The sequence below is a fragment of the Hydra vulgaris genome, chromosome 09 (genome assembly GCF_038396675.1).
Source record: "Hydra vulgaris chromosome 09, alternate assembly HydraT2T_AEP".
Lineage (NCBI taxonomy): Eukaryota > Metazoa > Cnidaria > Hydrozoa > Anthoathecata > Hydridae > Hydra > Hydra vulgaris.
Genome location: NC_088928.1, coordinates 12,225,467 through 12,253,425, shown reverse-complemented (window position 1 = coordinate 12,253,425; position 27,959 = coordinate 12,225,467). Strand labels below are relative to the sequence as shown.

The following is a 27,959-nucleotide window of genomic DNA, read 5'->3' as shown; positions in this document are numbered from 1 at the left end:
AATCGATACAAAACTAGCAAATTTCGCACTAATTACATTTTTATACATAATAATTGTTTTATTTTGATAAAAACTAATGGTAATATAAGGTGACAAGAATGACAATAAAAAATGTATTTGTATTTTATTACATGTTTCCTTTTGTTTCCCATCGTTGTTTTTGATTAAACGACCACTGGAGCTTTTCTTTTTTATGTAAATGTCTCCGTTGCTCTTTTTTCCTCTGCAGTTTAATGTGGTTATGCGCTTCGATTGAACTTTTTACAGTAGTCGCAAAGGACCTTTTGATCATTTCTTTATTAATGTCTTCAGCTAATTGAAAGTCTTTCGCCGCAATTGCTGCATCAAGATCTTTTTCTATTTTGCTCTACAAGTAAAAAAAAAAAAAAAAAAATATATATATATATATATATATATATACATAATACAATAATAATAATAATACAAATTATTAAAACTTATTTAAATTTAAGTACAAAGAAATAAAAACATAGAAATTTACTGCTGTGTACAATTCACTGCTCGCGACTGTATATATATACAGTATCGGACAAAACGAGTGCAACCAAATAATGCTAATTTAGTTTCTTTATATAAAAGTGCTGCATTTTTTCAATTTAGAGAAATAACTATGTAACTGTTTAGAGACAAAGTTCTTCAAGTTTTATTCATCACAAAGTTCATTATTTGTACACGAAAATTAATAAATTAATCAAAAGTATTAAAAAAAGTTGATTTCCTTCTGGACAAAACAATTGCAACTCGACAAAATGTTGACCAAGCTGTATTTCGCTATCAATATTTCGTGGCGAATCCTTTGTTGTCGATCACAGCCTTGCATCTTCGAGGCATAGATTCGATCAGGTGATCAATGAAACTTTGTGGAATCGCTGCCCAGGCCTTTTGGATTTGTTCAAACAGTTGATCCTTATTACGAACACCTTCACGATTAATTCTGCGGTTGACGATCTCCCACAGGTTCTCGATAGGGTTGAGATCCGGAGATAGAGGCGGCCAATCCATCACCGATAGGTGGTTGTCTTGAAACCACTGCTTGACTACTTTTGCAGTGTGTTTCGGATCGTTGTCTTGCTGAAAAACCCATTTTCTTGGCATATTCCATTCAGCATGAGGTAACATAACATCTTTCAGGATATTTTTATACGTGAAAAGGTCCATTATTCCATCGTTTCAATGTATTGAACTTAGACCGTTAGCAGAAAAACACCCCCAGACCATTACATTGCCTCCACCATGCTTCACGGTCTTATGGCAGTAACGTAAATCGAGGCGTTTTCCGGCCGGTCGACGTACACGGCAAATGCCATCGCTCCCAATGATGCTGAACTTCAATTCACCACTGAACAGGACAGTTCGCCATTTCTGCACATTCCAGTCAATACGAGATGTAGCAAACAGGAGTCTTTTCTTCTGGTTTTTTAGTGAAGTCAGCGGTTTCTTTGCAGGGCGTCGAGAAAACAATCCGGCTTCAACAGCACGTCGTCTGATTGTTCGGTCCGATACAGGCAGCTCTAATTGCTTTTGTATCTCGACTGATGATATCCAGAGATCCTTCTTGACGGATCTGACGATCATAGAATCCTCTCTAGAAGTGGTGGAACGCAGTCTTCCACCTTTGTTATCTGCTGCCAACTTCCCCGTAGAACGATATTTGGAACATGGTCTTGATACGGTCCATTTTTTCACGCGATATTTATCACAAATACTTTTTTGTGACATTCCACTTACGTAATCGCCAATAATTTTCTTTCTTAGTTCCAATCCAAGACTGTCGGGAGCCATTTTTGCACTTGAAGTCGTAAAAATAATAAAAATAAATAATCACGCTTCTCAAGGCTTACCGTGTTACATTTACCTTGTGATGATACAATAATGCTCTGTGGAACACAAGACTCCTGAACTGTTTGCTGTGGTAGTATAGTTCGTTTCGTTTTTAAGACATGTAAAATTAGGAACACTTTTTAACATTGTTCGATGTTGAATGCAAATGTTTTGTCCAATACTGTATATAATTTTTATATATAAAATATATTTTATACACACACAGATATATATATATATATATATATATATATATATATATATATATATATATATATATATATATATATATATATATATATATATATATATATATATATATATATATATATATATATATATATATATATATATAGTAAAATATATATAGTAAAATATGTATATATAGTAAATTGTTTGAATAAAACAAACAATTTTTGAAAAATTATTTAAATAATGTAGATAATTTAAATAGTTATGGTATTAATAATTATATTTGATTTTAGTACAAAGTAAATTGGTAAATGGTAAAAACTAGAGTAAGCTATTTATAAGCTGATATTTTAGTAAATAAAAGTCTTAGTGTAGATCTCTTGTCTTATGCATTGATCTTTTTCTATCTTAGGAAAATAATTTTTTTTAGATAATAAAGAATTGAGTTTACAGTTTGAAAGAGTTAATTCAAAAATCTTTTTACTTGTCATGATGTCAATCTCTTTTTACTAAGAGCAGTGGCTCGAGTCTCAACTACTTCTAAACAATCAACTAAATTATGAGATTAACTTCAGATTTAGTTAGTATTAATTAACTGTCAGACAGATCATTAATAATGGGATTGAAAACATTTTTATCATTAGATATTTTAAAACCATTTTGATCAAAGAGTTCCATCTTATCTTTGTGTCAAAATAATTTATTGTTGTTTCCAAGGCATTTTAAAACAATGATGCTAAGGAATATTATTTTTGTTGGGCAATCTTATAAAGAACTTAGCCATTTTTTAACTTTTCTTTAAGTACCACAAAAATACTATAATAAAAATTAGCCAACTCATCTTACCATACCTCAAATTGATCATCATCAAAATCTTAATCAATTTTATCAACTGCGTCATAGTCATCATCAGACTTAAATTCTTCAAAGTTTTTCTATTTGAAAAGAACATCAATAACAGCAAGATGAATACCATTGGAGTGACAAAGTTAATGAACTTCAAAAAACTTTTGAAATCTTCAAAAGTTTTACTAATTTTTTCATCAAACCATCAATCACTGAGCCAAGAATAGCATGATCAAGATTTAAATAGAAGTCTTTAAGCTTCTTTATAATCATTTCAAATGCTATTTCTGCTGTTATAGAACCATCAATGCTTAACAAGACTAGAAACTGAACATGTTCTTTAAAAAAAAAAGCAAATTTAATCACATATACCGTTAATTTTTCTTTGATGTTCATTTAAAGATAATGAAAAACAAGCGTCTGCTTTTTTCAACTTGTCCAAGTCATTACCTAAATTATTGTCCAAGTCATTACCTAAATTAGACTTTTCATTCTCATGTCTTCATGAACACTTGGAGTTTTTGAGTATTGTGCAGCTCACCCATTTTTAATATCAATACTTTTCCAACTTAAAAATTGGAACAAAATATACTGCAGCAAGCTTAGCAAAAACAATATTAGGTGATTAAACTTGGTTCTAAGACAAGCAATACTTTAAATCTGAATCAACTGAACTTTGTTTCTTTAACTTCAAAAGTTTTTTAATTTAAATATCTCAAAATTTTTCAAGATAATTGTTGAAGAGAAATATTTGCACTTTACGATTGAACCATTTGATTAAATTAAAACACGTTTCCAAACTTCAGAGCGTTTTTCAGTTGGTACGATCCACTAATTTTCCATTTTCAAAAACAAATGTAAATTTATTATTTCTTATAAACAAAATTAAAAGTAAATTTATGATTTTGTTTACTTTTATTATGGAAAAATATTACGCCACCAAGAGAAGCGACGAGTTGCTTTTGTTGGCTGAACAAGTGAGAATAAATTGTAAACACTAAGTTTTAACTCAAATTTAATAAAGTTTCAAACTCAAATTCAAAGACAGAAAGAAATTCTCTCCCTTACTTTTTTAAAACTGCTTAGTTTAAAAAATTGTTATTTTAAAATTTATTTAATAACTCAAAAAGTTATTTAATAACTCAAAAAGTTATTTAAACAATTTCAAATAAAAAGTATTATTTGTTTATTTAAATAACTCTTTATTTAAAAAAATAAAAATTATTTCATATTTTTAAAACAAATTTTGAAATACCCGAGTTGTCTAATATATGAACAGATTAAAGATGTAAACAATTTTTTCAGATATTAGAAATTATTAAAAAATAATAAAATATTGACAGCTTTATTAAAATACTCTATAATGATCAGACTTATAAAAAATAGCAACGATTTACTTGTTGAACTTCATGGTGGTTGTAGAGTCAGACTTGGAATTATGCTTTTAGTGAGACTACTTTGAGTTCTGTCTCATCTTGTGATCTTAGTGTTGATGGTTATCTTCCTTTGATTTGTAAAGACTCCATTAGTCACATGCTTGGCCTGGGCATTTACATTTGTAAGAATTCACCCATTTGTCAAGAAAATAGGTTTGAATCCACAAACTATTCTTTTATGTGCTTTTGTTAAGCACCACTTCACTCATTCACTATATTGCTCAACTTCATTGCAAGACTGCAACCTTTACGATGTTATTTCTAATCAAACTGATCAAACTTTTTCTCTTTATCCTTCAGTCAATATCGTTGTTGTTTGTGATGCTCATCACACTGAATGGCTTGCTCATGCTCATCACACTGAATGGCTTGGCTCTAGTGTTAGTGACTCTGTAGGCGTTAAGGGCCACAACTTTTGTCACTTCTCAATCTCTAACTCAAATAGTCAACTTTCCAACTCACTTTCCTAACAACCCAAATCATTTACTTTCTCTACTCGACTTATGTCTTGTTTCTGATCCTAGTCAGTGATCAGTTTCTCCACATTCACGTTTAGGTGCTTCTGATCACGGTTTGATTTCTCTAAAACTATTATCTCATTTTTTATCATCATCAGAATCCCTCTATCATATTACCTTTTACAATTACCTTAAAGCTGACTGGGACTCTTTCCATGATTTTCTTCATGATGGCCCTTGGGTAGAAATCTTTCAACTTCTTGCTGACAAATGTGCTTCTTACTTAACTTCTTTGATTCAGGCTGGCATGGAATCTTTTATTCCCTCTCAACAATTCCAAGTCAAGCATCATTCTTCTCCATGGTTTTCTTTGAATTGAGCTGCTCCAATTTCCAATCAAAACCATTATTTCCATATCTATAGCCAAAACAATTCTTTAGAAAACCGACCTCTGTTTACTATTGCTAGAAACCATTGTTAAAAAGTTTTGTCTAACGCCAAAGCCTGCTATTCTCAGGTCACGAAATCTTGTACTTCATCTCAAAAAATAAGCTCTCGTGACTTCTGGAGAATCTTTAACAGTATCATTAAGGGCAAATCTATTATTCCACTTCTCTTGTATGGTTCAGATTTTGTTACCTCACCTAAAGACAAAGCTGAATTGTTTGCTAAGAACTTTTCACCAATATCATCTCTTAATTCTACTAGTTGTGTTCTACCTGATATAGGCGACAAACAGGTTGATCCATTGCATGACATTCGCATCACTCCAGCTTCAGTATCTAAAGTGACTTCCTGCTCAGGCTCTTCTAGTGGTCTAGCTTGTGGTCCGGACAACATACCTGTTCTAGTCCTGTAGAAGTGTTCTCCGGTGCTGTCATCTATATTTTCAAAACTATTTAACAAGTGCTTAGAGTCTTGTTTTCCAGCCTGCTGGAAAGCAGCATCTGTTATCCCTATTTTCAAAAACTCTGGAGAGCAATCTGACTTGTCTAACTACCGTCCCATTAGTTATCTTCTTATCATAAGCAAGGTTTTTGAATCTTAAATTAACTAACACTTAATCTCTTGTCTTGAATCTAATAACTTACTTTCTGATCATCAATATGGATTTTGATCTTCTCATTCTACAGCTGATTTGCTAACAATAATAACCGATAGATTTTATTGTACATTAGATAGATGTGGAGACGTTGAGGCTATCACTCTTGACATTTCTAGAGCTTTTGATAAAGTTTGGCATGCTGGTCTTCTCCATAAGCTATTTTCTTACGATGTATCAGGTAACATCTTTAAGATTATTGAATCCTTCCTTTCTAATCCTAGTATAAAAGTTGTCCTTGATGGACAGCACTCTTCTTCATATCCTGTAACTTCAGTGGTTCCTCAAGGTTCTATCCTTGGCCCTACACTCTTTTTAATTTACATTAATGATCTTTCAGATATTCTCACATGGTTCCGGATATTCTCAAAAGGTGGCATTGTTCGCTGATAATCCTACCATTTATTCTTGTTTTGATAAGCCAACACTCTCTGATTGCTTGGAGGGGGCATCTGAACTTGAAAAGGATCTCACTTCTACTACAGCATGGGGATCACAGTGGCTGGTGAACTTTAATTCAGATAAAACCCAATTTTTTTCAGCCAATCGCTATCGCAATAATTTAGATCTTCCTTTATTTATGAACAGTAATGTACTCAATGAGTCACCTACCATTCATCTTCTAGGATTAACTCTTACTGTCAATCTTTCTTGGAAACTATATATTAAATCCATTGCAAAATTGCAAAAGGTTGCATCTCTTTATCGTGCTCAACACTTTCTTACTCTGGATTCTACTCTATTTTTATAAATCTCAAATTCGACCATGTATGGAATACTGTTACCATATCTGTGGCGATCTTCCAATAATGCCTTTTCTCTTTTAGACAAGGTGCAAAAATGCATTGGAAACATAGTTGGAACAAACCTCCAACCATTATTACTACATATGTAGATATATATAGTGATAATATAGCATATATAGTATAAATATATATATAGAGAGAATTCCAAAAACTCACTGTTCACAAATTTGTCAATTTCATGTAGTTATTTTTATGAAAATAAATTGCTCGTCAACATTTCAAGTAAAATATTACATATATGTATATATATATATATATATAGAATATATATATAGAATATATATATATATATATATATATATATATATATATATATATATATATATATATATATATATATATATATATATATATATATATATATATATATATAGAATGTACATATATATATATATATATATATATATATATATATATATATATATATATAAATATATATATATATATATATATAGAATATATATATATATATATATTCTCGTATTCTCGGGGGAATAAAATGTTTTTAAATTCATTATTAGGTTGAAATACTCTTAAACCATCTTAAAAAATATATATAATTTCTAAATTGTGGATATATAAAAAAAAAAAAAAAAAATTTATAATTAAAGAAAAAAGTTACAGCTACAACAATGTTGAAAAGATTCATAGTTAAACATTTCATAGTTAAATAATAGCTTTTTTACTTTTTCCATTGTGTGAATATATTAGATTACAGCAAGTTATGTACACTTCAAGTAAAGATATTTTTGAAGAGGGCAAACTGAAGTAATCTTTTCATCTTTTTAACCAGAAAACCTGTAGTTTAACCATAAGTTTTAAAAGTAAACAATTAAACAACATTTAAGAAAGCTTTTTTTAATCTTTTTTTTTTTTGAACTTATATTATTTATGCATCTTAAGATCTTCAAAAAACAAAGTAAACTAAAATCAAACTAAATTAAAATATTTTAACAAGTAGAATTTATAGGCTTTTAGACATAAATTTAAATTCTACAGAAAAATGCTCTGAAACAAATTTTCATATTAATTTGTAAATTTCATTTTGTTTATATATTTAATATTTCAAACTTTACAAAGTTACTATTATTACAAAGCCTAAAGCAAATTATGAGCCAATTTGCTATGTATGAGTAATTTTCAACAAAAAAAAAGACTGGCGCTAAAGAAGAGTCCAAAAAAGAATCGAGACAAATGATCAAAATCTATGAAATCATAAGGCATAAGACAATGAAATTCAAATGCAAAAGGAATTTTCTTATACAAAAAAAAATTAGAAAACAAGATTTTAATTTTTTAAATTTTGAAACAAAAATTTGATTGATTTTGATTACCTGTGTTGAAACCATGGTTCAACAGAGAGGTAACACTGCTGTAACTAATATTTTAATAGACTTTGATTTAAAAAAAGAGTTAATAATAAATTTCAAAAAAAGTTTAGTAACTATTTTATGAAAACAAAAATACAAACCTTCTTTAGATTATGGGGGTCATACTCATTGCAAACTTGAAAGGTCAATGGAATGCAACTGTTCAATTCCTTAATTTTTTCTTTCCTAAAATTTTTTTTTTAATTTAAAAAATGAACAAAATGTGTGAGTGAGTATATATATATATATATATATATATATATATATATATATATATATATATATATATATATATATATATCAACCCTCGAAATTAGTGTCGGCATTCTGCAATGCCTACCTAACTGCCGATCTAGAAGCACTTGAGGTCGGCAAAAAATCGCCGACCTTGTTTCTATATTATGAGCAAACCTTTATTTTACATTTTTTCTGCCAACCTGATGCCGACCTCACACAGATTAAGGTAGGCAAATTATTGCCGACCTCATTTTTCCTAATTTCGAGGGCTGATATATATATATATATCTTTTAAAAATACTTGTTGTCTTCAAAGTAATTTTTATCTTAAATCTTTTACAAAATTCACAAGATCTAGTTATCCTATGTGAGATTAATTCCAATTCAATAGTTTCAACTTCAAATTTCAGTGTTAATAGTTGATTGCAAAAATATGCTTTGCATAGGTACTAAGATATCAATTCATCTATTATTGTAAAACTAAATTTGAATTTTTAATTTGCTTGAATTTTTTTATATTGCTTCTTCACATTGCACAATTTTTGTTCTCAAAATTGCACTCTTTTAAATGTTATTTCTTATTAACTTATTAAACTTTTTTTTAATCCATCAACCAATATTGTTGCTGTTGGTCACATTAATGCTAATCACACTCTATTAACAAGATAGCTAACTTTGTGGCTTATAACTGTATTATCTATACTAAACTTTTTATCTATACTATTTGCAGTAGTAGGTAAACCTTAACCTAAACAAAACTTGTTTGCTTACTGCTAATAATTATTCCAGTGTACAAGAAGATGTATACAAGTATTTACACATTCTCAAACTATGTTAGACTATTGCCCTTTCATGAAAACCATACATACAATCCATTGCAAAGTAAGTATCAGCTAAAGTTCTCTCTTTATTGCGCATGTCATTTTCTTACTCCTGATTCCATTCTCTAGCCCTGTAAATCTCTTATTCTGGAATGATTTTATTATATTTAGGCTGGTTCTAATCTAATGATTCTCTTTCAAAACCTGAGTTTCAAAAACGAGTTAATCTCTGATTTTTTGCAAACTGTAATTGAAAAACTAATTTTGTAAATTAAAATAAAAACAAATGTTACAATGCCTTTTTAAATATTTTTTTATCAAATTCAAGCCAAAAAAGGTAAATTAATGTTGTGTAAGATTTTCCAACCTATAACTATTAAAACTCTTATGAAACTTTAAATTCATTTTACTGATTTTAAAACTTATTCATTTTTATTATTCAATAATGTAGTATATAATATATTTCACTGTTTGTGATAAAATTAGTCAACATCAATAGTGTCACTATGAGTAAGCAAATGTCAAAAACTACAAAAATATTTCTAATATTTTGTCAGTGAATCATTTTATGACATAGAAATATTTTATAACAGTGAAACTCATTTCACTGTTAATGTTAGAAATATTTTTGCTAGATGTCACAACTTTTGAGAGATAACACTAGCTTACTTGATAATATATTTGCTACATTGATTTTATAAAATTTTGAAAAATTTTTATGCAAATATTATACATTGCATTATATATATATAAATTATAAAATTATATATCAATTATAACTATATAATCTATATAAATTGTATTTTGCACAAATACAATATGCAAATATCAAGTTGTTGACAAATTTATTTAAATAAATCAATAGTTTTATTTATAATATGTTGACTATGAATGTTTTCTCTGAAAAATAAATAATCTATATTTACATAAATCTGTCAACAACTTATGATCAAGACTTAACTATCAATATGAAAAATCATCATGTTCATCATGGTGAATAAAGATAAAAAACTTTCCGGCAAAGGTGGAAAGAAGGAAGAATAACTAAATATGATATTTAGGTTGAAGAATTAATAGAAATCAGCGATGACACAGATGTTTAAAAAATTGAAAAAACTCAAGAAAAAAGAATTCAGTAGGTGAAGTACCTATGAAAGCTTTAAATATAAGAAATACTGCTATTAGCATTTGGGGAAACAAGAAAAAAAAGCCCTTAATTATAAAGACTTCAAAACCCTCTTGCAGATCATCAAGTAATACATAGACATTTTTGCGTAAGAAAAATGGAAGCAGATCTAGAAAATAGGTGCATTGAGCAAGAAGAAAGAGCTGAAGCAAGAGTTCTTTCTCAGCAACAACAAAATAATATTCAATATATGTTTAATAATGTTAGCTCAACAAACAGAAATAATGAAAATGTTATTAGAAAAAAAAAATTAGTTGTTATTTTTAAAAAACTATGCTTTTATTAGCAACGTTTGCATTTTTTTTTTTTGAATAAATATTTCTTTTCTGTTACTATCTTTTTATATTTTAAAGACTCATTAAAGTTTAACAATACTATCAATAACTATCTATAAGATTTAGAACAAGTAATACTATTAATAAGTTAAGAAGTATCAATATGATTCAATATTAAATTATTGAAAATACTCTTGTAGTGAGAAAGTATTCAAACCAAAATAATCTGAAACAATGTTTCCATAGAGACAAGTGTGTGCATTTTGTATTAATGAACAAACTATATATAATTTTCCAAAAGGACCTTATCCAAGTTTTTTAAACTGCTTAAAACCTATGAATTTAAAATAACTTGTCAGTAAACCAAATACCCACTTAACACTAAAACACTGTATACTCAAAGCTTTGTTAAATGTAAAATGGTCTGGCATAAAATTCATACTTCTGTATGGTGCAAGGAGATGTATTCAAATTGGATAGGCTGGGTCACCATATAAAAATAAAGGAAGCCCATCATGCAATGCAAAATGCTGTAACTGTTGCAAAAAACCAGATTCATATAGCATAGCGCTATCATGCTTTTTAACCTTTTAACATGATAGCGAACCAGCTAGGTTTGCTATCATGTCATTGGGAACTATTACATTAAATTTTAGGTCCTGAACCCTCATATGACCATTATAGACAATTCTTTGATTTGTTTTAGGCCTTGCAATTCTAATAAAAATTCCAGCGATAAAACCAAAACAGTTATCTAAAGGTGCCCCTTTTTGATGGATATAATCAGCAAATTCTCGTAGTTTGCTTAATTGTAACATTGGTTGATCCCAAAGTAATAGTTTATGGGTATGCAAATAGTCAACATGAGTAATTACTGTATTAAATATTAGATAAATTTCTGTGGGGTTTCTCCCAAATGTATTTGCCAAATCAGTATAGCGACATGAAAATGCTAACCTTCTAAGCATAATGCATAAGACTTCTATTCCTCTACAGATTTTACAAGCTTTTTGGGAGCATTTCATTTTATCAGGTAACATAAAATTATTTAGCAAATATGGTAAGTCAATTTTTTAAAAACGTAGATCCATCCAACACTGCAGCATCCAACAACGATAAGTTAAACCTGATGTAGTCCCAGTGAATAGATTATTTCATAGAGTGAATTTAAAATCATCTCTTATGTCCTCTGAATATACAACTAACGTTTCTATTATCGCTTCTAGGTTGTTTAACGCACCCATGTTTCAATTTGATACTTTTGTTATTTTTACTAATAATTTTATATATTTTTTTTGAACAACCAAAATCACAAGTCTACATTCCGGTTTGTAAACTTTTCTAAATCAGAGTAAAAATATGAAACAACGAGACCATGGTTTTACAATGGCGTTTTATAATACATCTGTGTTTCAGTTTCTAAATCGGCCTATTATTGCTGAGCTACCAAATTTGATAACTGTACAAACAATATATGTGCAACACCGTTATTTGATTTCATATCAGTTCACAATATGATAGTAAATTTAAACCCAAATAAATCTGTTGGCCCAGATGAAGTGAGTCCTAATCTACTACCTTTTTTGAATAAAGGTGTTATGTATGCAGACAGAGAAGTACCTGACTGCATTGAAAGCGTGAATATATAGCTTAAAGGTCCCAATAATGCATAAGCACAGTTTTTTATTACCAATAAAAAAAACTGTGCATTTAAGTATGGATTATTATCTGTATCTGTGTATGTAAGTATGCATTATCATCTGTAAATCATCTGAGAGTTTGGACCCAAAAAAGTATGGAATAGCTTGAGTATCAATTACACACTAAACTTTCAACTAAGATGGTAGCTTGATATTATTTATGAAAATATTGTTTATTTTTTAACACTTACAAACATATTAAAATTTTTTTCAACATACATAATTATAAAAACTACATACATAATTATAAACATTATAAACATTTTTTAACATACATAATTATAAATACTAACTCTTTTCGATACTTCTTTCTCATTGGATCTCGTTTTTTATCTGTTAGATAAAAATATAAAACAGTATAAACTATTTTATGATATACTTTACATAATTTACAACTACTTGATATAATTTATAACTAACATAAATAAACAATATAAATAAATTAGGAGCTTATAACTGAATAGTAATTTTTATTAAACGATATAGGGTAGAAGGTGTTGTAGAGAATCTTTTTCTGAACAAAAGATATAAAATTTTAATAAAAAAACGAATAATTTTTTTAGTGAAGTTGTTAAACTTTTTTTTTGAAATGAATGAAATATGTTATTTATTAACTTGGCAATATATAATATGTTAATTATTAACTTGGCAAACATGGACTTGAATGATTTTGTCTGAACTGACCTATGAATTTAAAATTATTTATATAAATTTTAAATTTATTATTATAAAATCTATTTAAATGTAAAATATATCTCGAAAAAAATTTGCATGCAAACAAAAAACAAAAACCATAACCAAAGAGTAAGTTGCACTTGCAAAGATCAAATTACAAACCAGTGAACATTCACTTAACAAAACTGCTCAATCATCAGCATACCAGTGGCAACATTTTACAGATGTGTTCATGGTATATGTAAAACAATTAGCAGTGGTTTAACATGAAATTGTTGCAACAACTGTGAACCAACTCTGGTAGATTTGTTCATCAAATTATCCAAATGGGGTATTGGTATATTGAGAAAGGTAAAAAATTGTGTGATAAGCATTAATATCACCAATAACAACAATATTGGCTGATGAATAAAAAGGAAATGTTTAATCAATTGATCAGGAAAATTTTTGAAAACAAGCAGTTCAAGGACATGAGTAATATAATAAAGAACAAAGTAAAGAAGTGCTAAATGAATGCATATTAAAGAAAAGCTCCCTTTCATATAGGTTACTTATATGCCTAGGCCAAGCATGCGAATCTCCTAATCTTTGCCAATCAAAGGATAATAGCGATCAACACTGAAATGCACTGAAAAGTAAAAACAACCAAACTGTAGTCTGTAAAACTGACTAAAAACTACATTTTACAAACTACAAACTGTAGTCTGTAAAACTTTGATTAAAGTAATTTGTTGGTAATAAAGATTTTAAAATGTTTTTAGGTAACAATACATAAGAAAAGCAAAAACAGGCACTCCAACTATGTGCACTGCTAATACTCTGATAATTTATAGTCGTTGATCGAATCTGCCTCTCTGAGAATACAGAGTTCTAGAAACCTTTCTACTAGCAAGCCTCAGAATCATTAAACTAATATTTAGAGCTATTTAAGAGATAACATAAAGTTATTGAATTGCAAAATCACTACCAAAGTCATGGGATATTTTAAGTTGGAGTTGACTCTCCTAACCGCAAAACACAGGGCAGCTTTCAAGAAAAAAAAGGGTAAATTCAAGAAATACTGTCAAGACAATATATACTTATAAAACTCACAAAAATGCATCAGTCACGCAACAACCATCCTTCATCATATAACAAACTAATGTTAATATATTAAATAACTCATTAATATTTTGACAAAATTTTTTGTTTATGATACGATATATATAACTATATACTGTATCATAAATCGTAAAATATATATATATATATATATATATATATATATATATATATATATATATATATATACATATATATATATATATATATATATATATATATGTATATATATATATATACATATATATATACATACATATATATACATACATATATACATACATACATACATACATACATACATACATATATATATACATACATACATACATATATACAGGCCTTGTTTTAAATAAAAAATGATAAATGCATAAGCTTCACGCAATAATTGACGTCATAAAATACTCTTTGTTTTTTTATTTTTTAAAGACATTAAGTTTTTTAAATTACTGCAATAATATTAAGATTACCGCAAAATTAGTTAAATGTTATTTAACGGCTTTTTTATTATTACTTTAAAGGAATGTTTATTTTTTTTTATTTCATTTTTAATATTTAATAATTAAATTTAATGTTGCATTTTTAAAAATGTTTGATATTAACAAATTTCTTTCTTTTCTCAACATTGGCATAAATGAATTAAAATATATGATATTTTTGAGTTTTTAAAATGGTTACTTAAAATGGTTACTATTTTTAATTGCGACTTTGCAACTATAAATAAGTTTTTATTTTTAAAATTAGCAAGTAAAAAATTAGAGAGTAACAAATTAAAAAAATTACGTTAATTTATTTACTTTATTTATTTAAAGTTTATTAGTTGCTGAATATATTGTTTATTAAAAAGTAATCGTTGTGATTTAACTTGCGTTATAAAAAAAAAGTTTAACTTTACGTTTTGTGCAAACTTTTGATGCAGTCGTTTATCTAAAATTTAATTTTGAGTAAAAAAAAAAAAAGTTTAGAAAGGAAAACTGAAAAAACTCCTTTTGAGACCCAACATGATATGCTTTTAAAAAACTTTTTTTTCAAAATATTAGTGGTCTGTCTGATGTTTAAGGGTCTTGAGCGACCCCTAAAATCTTTTTTATTCAAAAATTTGTATATATATATATATGTATATATATACATATGTATATGTATATGTGTATATATACCGACCTGAAAGTGATTGAGGTCGGCAAAAAATTGCCGACCTCGTTTTTATGTTTTATGTAAGACCTTTGTATCAAATAATTTTTGCCGCCTTGATGCCGACCTCTAAAAGATTGAGGTCGGCAAATTATTGCCAACCTCATTTTTTCTAATTCCGAGGGTTGTATATGTATATATATATATATATATATATATATATATATATATATATATATATATATATATATATATATATATATATATATATATATATATATATATATATATGTTATATGACACAAGCTATGTCTTAGTTTTTTAGCTTTACTTGTTTAGCTCTAATTTCATTTTACTGGTGTCGAAATACATGGATTTTCCATTACTTTTCCATTGTTGTATCTAACTAAGAACATTATTTTTTTCTACCTGTTAGGATTACGTTAGGGTTGGGGTCAAATTTAATCAAATGCAAATGTGTTAACTCTAGATTCTCAAATGCAAATTGCAAACACAAATGTTTGCATTTTAGGTTAAGAAAATAATTTAAACTTGTTTTATTTTTAACTAATGATCAATTTCAATTAACCTAATTTATTACTTAAATCTTTAATTTATTAGGGTGATTCTCATATTATGCGTGTGACTCTGGTACAAAATTTTTGCAGTATAAGAGGCTATAAAAAAAGATATGCAAGATATATATTGCAATTATAATAGTAGGGGATATATCTGATATAAAGTAGTATTTTTCGTAAAAATATATGCATTCACATACTAATAAAATTACAGATTAGTTGCGTTAAGTATGTGGCGCGTACGAAAACATTATTTTGAATTTCGAACTTTGATTACAATTTTCTGCTAATTGGCTATGATTAAAAAAAAAAAAAAGGTCTGTTAATGGTAAAATATTGGTGTTTATAAATTATATTTTCATTTGTCATAATTACAAGACCTTCATGGAAATAAATTATAAACTTTTGCATTACGTGTGTGACAAGTTTTGTTATGTGTGTGACAGTACGAATTTTAAAATGAATTTTTAAATTTAAAACAAATTTTTTTTTTTAATTCATATTTTATTAACATAAAGCATATACTTGATTAAAGATCCAATTTAATAGCACTTTTAAATGATTGCTTTTTCAAAGTTTTAATTTTTTCAGCTTTATTTTACTAGTATACATTGTATCATCGTTCTGCACAGAGCACCAATCATTATTAGCCATTTCCGAAGATGTAGGTGTTATTTTAAGGAATACATCATTAACATATTTAATTTGAAAATCAGATGATCTTAAATCACTAGTTAAAAATGAAAAATGACAAACGTTCTTTTGAAGCATTGACATTTTTTCGAATGCCTGGTGTTTTATTGACTTCTAACCAAGAAGTCAATAAAACACCAGGCATTTTTATTTGTCTATTTTACTACTGATTTCATCGTTGCTAATGTGGAGAAGAGTAGTAGATACCATTAATGGTTTCAGAACATTGAAAAAATCCATAGATGTTTGTACACATACTTTCTCATTCTTGCTCATACAATTCATTTGGACGAGTGACTTTGCTCTTCCTCCAATACCAACAACCCCCTTTCCATGGGAAGTTGCAAAATATTTCCATTCGAATGTTTTATTATAATGGAAAGATAACTGGTTGAGTAATTTCATCATAAATTTATTTTTAAATTCTGAAGATGGGCCATCAGTGAAAAGAGTTTCAGTATCAGTATTACAATTTTCAGACATCAGTCATTCATATAAATTCTCAATAAAGCAGTAAACACTATCTTTGCCCTTGTCTTTTGTGTCTGAACAGATGAGATATGTTTTGCAATCATTATTAAAGAAAACAGCACCTGTAAATAATTGAACTGAATTTCTACTCCACAACGCACTTTGTACTTCATTTTGATATTTGCAAACATATGCCATTGCAAAATCAACTTGAAGAACTCTTTTTCCTGCAGTCTTCTTGTCCTTCTCAAATTCAGCTGCTTGAATTCTTTTTATTCGAACATGTTCTTGGAATTTAGGTAAAGAAAATAGTAATTCCTCTATTACTTCCCCCTTGCACCTACTTTTTGATTGTAATTAAAGACAACCAGAGTCATTTTTGCTCCACTGTTGCCACGCGACCTGCTCAGCTGAATTTAAGTTTTTAAGTGATTTTTTTACTGTATTTTTGCATTAAAGACAGTTTCCGAGCCAACAAGATGAATTAAGTGACTGTGAATTAAAGAGATTATCTAACCACCATGAACTATTATAGTTGATATATAATGCTTTAAGTAATAATCGAAAATTCTCATGCAATTTGCACTTACACTGGTCTACAGGTGTGTCTTCTAAAATTTTTAGGCTTTAGTTTACAAAAAGTAGAAAAAGGCATAAGTTCTTCATTGGTTGATTGAAAAATAGCATGTGCCTCTCTCAAAAACATTGTCAAAAAGAATTTTCTTAATTTCTTTTTCTTTCCATTTTCCCACACTGTGATTTCATCTTTTAGACCGGGCATTGCATAAACAAAGTCTGGTCTGTAATAAAAATCAATTACTAACTTATCATTTTTACTGGTATCACTTGATAATTTCTTTTTTTTTATTCCAATTTTATTTTTAAAAATAAAACCAACATGATTTGCCAAACCTTGCACAACAATACTTTTTGCTTATAATTAAAAATATTTTTTTAATATTTTATATAAATATTGTATTTCGCTCACAAATAAAACTTTTAGTTGTTTTTTGTTACGTTTTTTTTTTTTTTTTTTTTTTTTTTTTGTTATTCACCTCCTCAAGGCCAAGAAGGCCACTACAGATGAGGAGGCTACTTAATAGTGGTTTATAACCCTCTCCCAACTCTATAACTCCGAAACACGAACCTTGACGAACAAGGCCGCTGCGCGGAGAAACAAGTTGAGCGCGGTACTACCAGGGACGTGGTGGGGTTCGAACTCGGAACCTCTCGCTTATGAAGCGAGCGCTTTACCACTACACCACTATGTGTGTGACATCACAACAAGGGTATTTACTAATTTGTAAAATATATTTATCCATACTCTTTCAAAATATTTGTTTTCTGTTTGAATTATAAAAAAATAGTTATGATGATGATTTTATGTAATAAACATATTAGATAATTATTTATTATAATAAATGACAAATAATACACTGCTATTAATAATTGAAAAATTTAGAATTTGATGAACAATAAAAATATATGTCAATATTTTTCTATACACTTTACAATAACTTCTAAATTAATTCTAAAATGTAAATTTAGTATGTTTTTAATGAAAATATGCAAAAAGATTGTCAAAATAAAATGTTTGAAAAATTAGCTCTCTGGTTTCACTAATTTGAGAATCGCCCATTACTTAAATTTTTGATTTATTACTTAAATTTTTAATTTATTACTTAAAATTTGAATTCATTACTTAAATTTTTAATTTATTACTTAAATTTTTGATTTATTACTTAAATTCTTAATTTAATACTTAAATTTTTAATTTATTACTTAAATTTGTAATTTATTATTTAAATTTTTAATTAGCTTTTTTATATATAATTTTTCCCCAAAAAAGGAATCAAAAATTCATTTTTGTACTTTTTTTGTATTTAAACACAAGTAAAAGATTTAGAAAAAAAGCAAATATAAAAAAATCTTTGTGTGTTGAATGAAAAACACTGTAGAGGTGGCAATTATTCAGTGTTTATTATATAATTACAGTTAAATTAACTGTAAATATATTGACTTAATATATTTTAATATAAAGAGTAAAACACCTAAAGAAACTGTAAAAAGTATAAAGTACCGCTCATAATCTTTTCCTCGATCGAAACAACACTGGAAGTTTGACTCTCTTGAGATTTGATTCTTCTTAACTTCAGCATTTCAAATTTGTTCTTTAAAGAGTTATAACACAAAACATAAAATATTCAAAAAAATCAAAAAGTTAAGATTCAATATAAAAATTATTATTTAAAATCAAAATTTTTTTTTGATATTCAGTAACCCAAAGTAGTTCAAAGTTACTAAGAAATGAAAAATAATTTCATAAAAATGAACTTTTACTGTTTTTTCTCTATTTATATAATAATAATTATAAAGAAGGAAAAAAAGCGAATCAAGTTTTTTAGTTTTATAAGCTTTTTCTAATATATATTCAACCAATAAGTTGAAAATACATTAGAAAATACTTCTATATTATAATAATATATATATAAATCAACTTATTAGTTATATATAAAAGCCAACTTATTAGTTGTGTATAATTTAGAAAAAGCTAATAAAACTAAAAAGTTTGAACATTATTACTTTATTTTAAAAAGTAATAATGTTCAAACTTTTTAGTTTTATTAGCTTATAATATTATTAGCAGGGGTTGATATTGCTGTGGTCGGGTTTGCAAAAAAGTCTTATTTTTAGCCGGGCGGGTCCCTCTAACAACAGGCCACCTAAGGATTTCTTTTCATCTCTTCATGCTAACTTTTCACCACTTTATGTATCAAAAACATTTTATTTTATTTAGATTAATTATTTTAAAAATTTATATAGAAAAGTGAAAAAAAAAAAATTATATAGGAAAGTAAAAAAAATTTTTTATATAAAAAATGAAAAAAAAATTATATAGAAAATTTTATACTAGAAAAAAAGAAAAAATAATAGAGTTAAATACTTTGTATTCTGCTTCAACAAAAACTCAACAATAAAATATGTATGAAACATAAATACTCAAAGTATTTTACTATGTATTTTTAACTTAATTACTTGCTAATCATTTGAAACTTGTATTTACCAATTTAGAAAAACATTTTAGACTTTGATAAAGGCAGAATAATTCAATTGCACAATGCGTATTTGACTTTGCACAATATTTCCAAGAAAGTTGGATGTGGTAAATCAACAGATTAGAGATTTGTGTTTTTAATTATTTAAAGACTTAAGATATTTGTTTGAAAATTTAAACCAATGGAAATATTTAAAATGCTGCGATATTTACCATTGAGGGCTGACATAATCATCAGATTTTAACTTAATTTAGAATCTGAAGTTTACCTTTCTTCTTAAAAAATAAAAATTTCCCCTAAATTAAATTTTACTACTCCTCTATACTTTTATTCTCTGTGCTCATTTTTTTCCCATTTCCCTTCATTTTTATTAACAACAACAAAAAAAAGTGTGGTGCTTTTGGAATCTGGCTTTTGTCTTTCTAAATTTTTAGTTAACTAGCAACAGAGACAACTATAGGCACATTGCTTGGAGTTCTATGCATTATATATGACTAAGTCAAATTCTTTAATAACCTTAAACATGACTAAAGTCCCTAAAACTGTTCAATACTAAAAACCACCACCTAATTGTTTTAATCTATATTTATGAATAATTGTTTTCTTCAATGAAACTTGACATCAGTTGAATTTTACCTCTTACGAAATTTGCCAGACTTACTATCTTTTTATGAGACTTTTCTTTTAAGAGATTTAGCACCTCTTTACTCTATCACCTTGTATTTCTCAATCTCTTACTCAGATAGTTAACTTTGTGACTCATTTTTGAGACACAAAGTTACTAAACTAACCCTAATCACTTACATTCACTCCTTGATTTGTGTCTTGTCTCTGACCCTGGCTTGTTTTCAGTTTCTCCTTGTTCTCTTTTGAGTGGTTCCAACCATTCAATGATCTCTACAAGCCTTTTATCTTGTACTTCTTCTTTGAACTCACCCTATCATTGCATTACTACTACCATAAAGCTGACTGGTATTCTTTTAGTGATTTTCTTTGTGACGGGCCTTGGACTAATTTTTTTGTTGTTGTTGTTGACCTATGTCATTCTTCTTTAATTATCATACAATCATTCTTCTTTAACTATCATACAATCATTCTTCTTTTTATTATCAACAAGGTCTTTAAGTCTTTAATTACCAAATTTTTAATATCTCATACCGAGTCTAATAACTTACTTTCTGAAATTAAATATGTATTTTGATCTTCTTATTCTAAAGGTGATTTATTAACTGTTATAACAGAAAGGTTCTATCATGCATTAGATAGTGGCAGCAAGGCCAGGGCTATTACTTTGATATTTCATAAGCATCCTATAAAGTCTAGCATGTTGGTCTTCCCTATAACTTTGCTTCATGTATTGTATCAGAGAAGTTTTAATCATTATAAAAGTTGTTTTTGAAGGCTAATAATTATTCCTGTAACTTTCCAGTAGCTTATAAGGTAACACAGTTCTATTCTTGGTCTTGTATTGTTTCCTGTTTTTACTAATGATCTTTCTGACAATCTTACACATAGCCATCAGAAAATACCATGCTGGTTTTAACTCTTTGACATGATTTTGGCATTGTAATTGTTATATATTATTAGACATGCCGTCATAGCAGTGTTATATCCTAATACTATGCCAATGACAAATTTTTTCAACTGCTAATTGGTATGCTAATGAAAAAATAAATATTACGAAATTATGCCAATTTGCTTTTAAAATGACAAAGACGAAAAAATCTTTTCATAAATATGTTTATTTTGTAATTTTTTGTACGAATTCGGCATTCGAATTTTAATTATGATACTTAATTTGTAATGCGAATGCCATTTCATTTGACGATTAAATATTAATTTTTTCGTTATTGCAAATTTAATAAGTAAGCATCGTAGGGCATGTGAACATGAAAAATTGATATATAATCGGCAGTTTTTTGTCCATAATTGTTAGTTGTGTACAAAATTTCATAGTAAAATGAAGACTCTTTTCAAGTTCAATATGCCATCTCCTGTTTGGAAATATTTCTGAAAAATTGATGGTAAGAATTATTCGTTATTTTTTAAATTTAAATTTAAGTTTAACTATTTTTTATGTATACAAGCCAAATGGGTGCATATCAAAATGTGGCAAGTTTTGATACGCAGATGATTAGTTCTTACTAAGTAAACTAAGTACAAGGCTGTAAAATGATATTACAAAATGTAACATTGGCATTTTCAGTACTATACAATATCAGCTATTTTTATATTGATTTGAATACAAACAGTTTAATATCAATACCATATTGTATTTATAACTGTATTAGAACCCAAAATTACTTCATTTCTATATTAGCTATGAATACCAATACTCTCAAACCAATAAATAAAACATATTTTATATTGTTGATTTACATCTAATGATCTTTATCCTCCATAAACAATATTAATTGGCTTTTTTGTTTTTAAGTAGACGATGTGAATGCATTATTTGTAACAAGATATTTAAGGTGAAAAAAAGCAGCACAGCAAATCCTAAACAGCATCTGCGATCAGTCCACCCTGAAGAATTTACTCAGATAGTACATGAGGATAAAAGAAAAGGTTAAAAAACGAATTAAAGAAGAATCTGGTGTTTTGATGGCTGACAGCAGACAATCAAAGTGCATAAAATACCCAGTGAAGAGTGTGAAGCAACATGAGTTTGACATGAACATTACAAAATTTATTGTGAGGGCTGATCTACCATTTGCTCTTCTTGATTCAGAGATATACACGGAACTCATGGAATACTTAATGCCAAAAGCAAACTTGAAGCACTCCACAACCTTTGCCAAGAACAAAATGCATCTGGTTCATCACTCTCTTGTAGCTTTAAGGGACAAGCTAAAGTCCGATTTGTCTGACTGCAAAATGATGACATTCACACTAGATCACTGGACTTCAGTCACCAAGGAGGCCTAAATGGCGGTGACAATGCACTACTTAACAAAGAAATTTGAGTAAGAATTTTTTTTTTTCATAAGAAAAAGCTAACTTTTGTACTATATCATTAAGTAGCTGAAGTACCCAGCACTACCTGGGGTATTAAGTTAAAAAAGCTTAAACTCTGAACAAAATTGAAAGCACTTAAAATTAAAAGGCATTTTTGTACCCATTGCTGTGGTATAGCTATACTTATAACTTATGGGAACTGCACTCATTTAAATCTGAACCTGAATTGTTAGAAATCTTTGCTTAAAATATAGTTACGATTTTTCTTGCTTAAATTAATTCAGACAATCTAGTAAAGGCCTAAGCCAATAGTTTTTGTTTGTTTGTATAATTGCAAAAAAATTTACCTCCTTTGCTTAAATTTTTGTTTGCTTAAACAAATTTATTTTTAAAATTTCAGGTACAACAGCTTTGTGTACCAGGTACAGCCATTCTCTGTCAGACACAGGAGAAAATGTTGCATTTTATGTGGATGAAATTATTGAAAAAGAAGGGCTTCAACATCTCTCCATTGCAGCAGTTGTGGATCAAGCAAGCAATATCAAAGGAAAAGTAAATACTTGAGCTCATTGGATGAAAACAGTATGCAGTGCATAGATCACAAGCTAAATAAGTGTTTGAGAAAAGCATCTGAATCAGACCCATTGCTTTCATTAGCTTTCAGAACAGTAAGAGAATTGTCGTCAAAAATGCAATACTCTCCTTGAAAATGAGTGCATGTCTCATAATATATCTCCATTAAAGATTCCAACCTATTGTGAAACCCGATGGAATATTCACCTTCAACTCATTGATGCCATATTGAGAATGAAGTACCCTCTTCTAAAGCTGAAATTTGACAAGGCAGATTTCCATGATGCTATACCAGATGAAGATAAAATGGAACTTTTTGAACAATTACTACCTGTTTTGAGCTACATCAAAGATTTCAGTGAATGGCTGTCATGTGACACCCAACCAACGATGCATCAGGTATTACTCAAGCTCAAAATACTTTTTGGATTTATTGAAAGATTTGTTGCCAAGGAAAACTACAGTGAATCTGCAAAGTTAGTGGTTTGTAAATTTTATCATCAGTAAAACTCATAAACTTAATACTGTTGACAATTCTAAATTGATGAATGACAATACTCTTATTAAAACCTCTAATTTATGTCTTCTAAAATTATCATTCACTACAGATCTCTCATGGAAACCATACAAACAATCCATTGCAAAGTTAGCACCTGTTAACTTTGTAATCAAGGTTGTCTTTATTGTGGTTGCCATTTCCTTACTTTTAATTCCATTCTCCACTTTTCACTTCTAATTCCTTTCTCCACTACACATCTCTTATTCCTCTCAGTATGGAATACTGCTATTCTATTTGATTTGGTTCTCTTAAAGATATCATTTCACTTTTTGACAAAGTCCAAAAATATATTTTAAATGTAGTGGGACCTGCTCTTTCAGCCCAACTCGAGCCACTATAACATCTTGACAAGGTTGCATCTCTTCTTTTTTTTTTACAAGTACTATTATGGTCACTGTTCAAATGAGCTATTATCTCTGGATCATTTTTGCTTGACTTCAGCAAATTTTTACAGTGTGTAATAATGCTAATCAGACTAGGTAGGTATAGAACTATAGTTGCACTAAATCTACTAATAAATACACATGTCACAAACAAACAACTAGAAAACAAAAACCTATTTTGAATAATAATTACTTTTTGTCAATGTTTCAAGTTGCCCCATCAGTGGCACTGATTCAGTGCAATACCCAGACGTTCAGATTAAGGTTCAGATTTAAAGTGTTACGCCAGAAAACGTAATTAATACTCACAACAAAGAAATGAATTAAATTTGAGAACAATGGCTTTTTTTTAATATGAAAAAAAGGTCGTGACTAACAAGGTCATTCATTCAAAAGTTAAAAAAAACTTTATTTTTTAATTGATGTCAGTTATTCTCTAGTTTAGATTTTTTTAATTACATTTATCAAATTGTTTTTTATGAAATTTATTTTTATTATTTAAAAATACTTTTTATTCACATTTTTACTGCTGTTACCATAAGTTAGGAAAGTTACTGAAATCTTTGCATAATAATATACTTAAATATGAGTTATTAACGTTTTTTAAGGGAATTAAAAATACAGTTGCTAAACTAAATTTGCTGGTAAAGAACACCTTAAAATAAAAACAACAACAAAAATTTTTTTTAATGAAACTTGCAATGAACCATATCATTTATGTTTATTTGCATAAAACATAAATGAGGATAATTATATTTACATTAGTTTTTATAACTTTGTTGAGCTTTATTTAAAAATTCAAAAGTTTAATTAACAAACAAAATTTACAAATAAAAAAACAATTTTTTTTTTAAATTTACAAATAGAAAATTTGCAAGATATTTAAATTTCCAGCTTAAATTTACTAGCTGCCTTTATGCGGTAAACAAATCTGTTCTAAAATAGCATATTGCAATGAAAGTTCTTTTATTGAAATTAACATTCTATTTGACCGAAATCGGCAAGCCAAGCAAGTTGCTTATTTAATAGCTTTCGAGCTATCAATTTGATTAAGTTTTTTTTTCCTTATCACTGAAAACATTTTAAAGCCTTGAATATCAGTATTTTATGCTAATTGTTGTATTTACAAACAAACTAAGTTAGCTATAACGCTATTTGAATTAAATTGAATATCATTTTGTGGAGTATCTACAGATAGTAGTAACCATAAAAGTATAAAAATCTATCTTAATCCAAGATGAAACATCTAAAACGATAAGTGAACACATCAACATCTTTGAAAAAACTTGGATTATACTTGTTATTAATTTTTTGTTAATTTTAATTCACCTTCCCAAGGCGGAAAAGGTCACTACAAACGAGGAGGCTACTTAATTGTGGTTATAACCCTCTCTATAACTCTGAAACAAGAACACCACTCAACTTGTTTCAGAAACAATTTGAGTGTGTTACTGCCAGTGATGTGGTGAGGATTGAACTCGGAACCTCTTGCTTATGAAGTGAGCGCTCTACCATTAACACATTAATATGACAAGGAATTAATATGACACTGATTTTATTTACTGCTGCTACTACTAACACAAACTTTGGTGGTCTTATAGAGCAGATACAGGAAGTAACATATTATCAAGGTTACAAGAATCAAAACCATCTTTAATTGGTGTAAGTTGGCCAGCACACATCCTAAACAACTGCGTTTATCTGTGATACTGATAAACTAAATGTTGATGTTGAAACAATTATCTTTAACATATATAAATATTTTAGCAATTAAACAGTTCGTACTGAAGAATTGAAAGAATAATGTAACTTTGTTGAAGTTGAATACAGACAGTTATTATCCCACAGTAGCACACAATGGCTTTCACTCCTGGTATTACACAGCTAATTTAAATGTTTCCTGCTTTGAAACCATACTTTCTTTTACAAAGTCAAACTCCAACATTATAAAAAAAATTTTTACAATGAGTTTAGTGATATATATTTATGGCAAGTACATTCTCTGATGAATATTTTTCAAGAAAATATCCTGAAAATAGAAAAGAAAAATATTTCTGTCATTGAAGTGATTGACATATTAAAATCAGTAAAAACTAAATGATAAATGAATGACAGATAAGACCAAAAATTCTCGCCAATGAAAGTTAAAGGAATGCTCAGGAAGTCGAGAGAAGATGGATATGACACTGAATATAATGTCTTTTGTAATGATGTAATAAACATGTGTTACTTGTCTGAAATATTTAGATGAATGGAGTGGATAACTAAGTGACTTTGAACGCTTTTCTTGGATACTTCTGAATAAAATACCAAAATAGGAAAATATAAAACCTGCTTGCTTTTCTTACCTGACAGATCCATTGAAATTGATGATGTAAAGTGCTTTGATCAATTTAGTAACTTAATTAAATATGTTGAAGTGAAATTAAATTAATTTGGTGATGATGATAATAATAAAGAATATTTAAGCACTTCAACTGAACAAAAAAGAAATAAATATTTTGAACTAATCTAAAAACAGTCAATGTCACTTGCAGATATTAAAAATTTAATTTTTTCTGCAATAATGGCACATAATACGAATATGGAAAGATTATTTTCTTTTATAAACATCTAATGGTCAAAATAATAAAGTAACTTAACAATGGAGTCAGTAAAAGGAATTCTTTATCTAAGGTATAACTTTATAACATATACTTGCAATGGATTTTATGATTATTTAAAAACAAATGCAATATTACTGAAAAGAAGTAAAAGTAGTCCAAAATATGACTGGTTTAAAGAGGAATAATGTGTGTCAACACATTAAATCAAATTCAAAAAATTTAATAACATAAAGTATATGAGAAAAAATAAAAAATCTTACTATTCAGAAAAGTCATTAAATCAAAAAAGTCAATCAATCTGAAACAACATGTTGTGTGAACTCTTTTTTGGGAGTGGAAATATGGTAACCCTATCTAACATTGTACAACGTTGTGTTTTTATGTTTAAAATTAAATGTTTCTATATTTACAAAATATACAACAGTATTACACTTAGTGTATATTTAAACATAAAAACACTAATGAAAATATTATGTAATTTATCCAAACCTTGAAGTGATTAGCAGAAGACATTTTACATTCTTTATCTAAATTTTCCATGCATTCACTGTCCATACTAATATAGAGACCGTCTTTATTTTCATCTATTTTCCTAATTACCTTAGTAATATTAGGTATCTGAGTTTCATTTTGAACATCTTCCGAGGAGATAGAAGTGTCACTGGATGAATCATAATCCACCAACATAATTTTTACTTTTTAAAATTAAGACATCTACTCATCTAATCATTTTATCGGCCTATTTTCCAAGTTTTGAAATCAGATATTTTAAAACTTAGTAAAGTAAACGGATCAAAGCCAAGAAAAAGCAATTTCATATTTAGAAAAATCTTTTAATTTTAAAAAAGTAAACCGTTGTACAATTTTACCGAAACTATATATCGGGATTAAGTATCATTTTACC

General features: G+C 28.0%; 1 protein-coding gene across 2 annotated transcripts; it reads right to left on the bottom strand.

Moving 5' to 3' along the window:
• Window positions 1-21: 21 nt before the first annotated feature.
• On the bottom strand, window positions 22-27,959 carry LOC100198369 (protein FAM204A). 2 transcript variants are annotated; one of them, XM_065804749.1, is made up of 5 exons: window positions 27,545-27,959; window positions 19,001-19,091; window positions 12,547-12,604; window positions 8,154-8,238; window positions 22-367 (listed from the first exon to the last, which is right to left on the bottom strand). In XM_065804749.1, the coding sequence occupies exons 1-5, from the start codon at window positions 27,740-27,742 to the stop codon at window positions 128-130; spliced, it is 672 nt and encodes a 223-aa protein (XP_065660821.1). In that variant the 5' UTR covers window positions 27,743-27,959; the 3' UTR covers window positions 22-127. The 2 variants fall into 2 exon arrangements, with proteins under 2 accessions (XP_065660821.1, XP_065660822.1); XM_065804750.1 differs by having other exon boundaries at window positions 12,565-12,604.

What these genes read in the sequence shown, in the direction of transcription:
- LOC100198369 (XM_065804749.1), bottom strand. Translation starts at nt 27,742, where the DNA reads ATGTTGGTGGATTATGATTCATCCAGTGACACTTCTATCTCCTCGGAA. An exon ending in CTTCTGCTAATCACTTCAAG is followed by an intron (nt 19,092 to 27,544) that starts GTTTGGATAAAT and finishes AACTCTTTAAAG; the next exon opens with AACAAATTTGAAATGCTGAA. An exon ending in CGAGGAAAAGATTATGAGCG is followed by an intron (nt 12,605 to 19,000) that starts GTACTTTATACT and finishes TTTATCTAACAG; the next exon opens with ATAAAAAACGAGATCCAATG.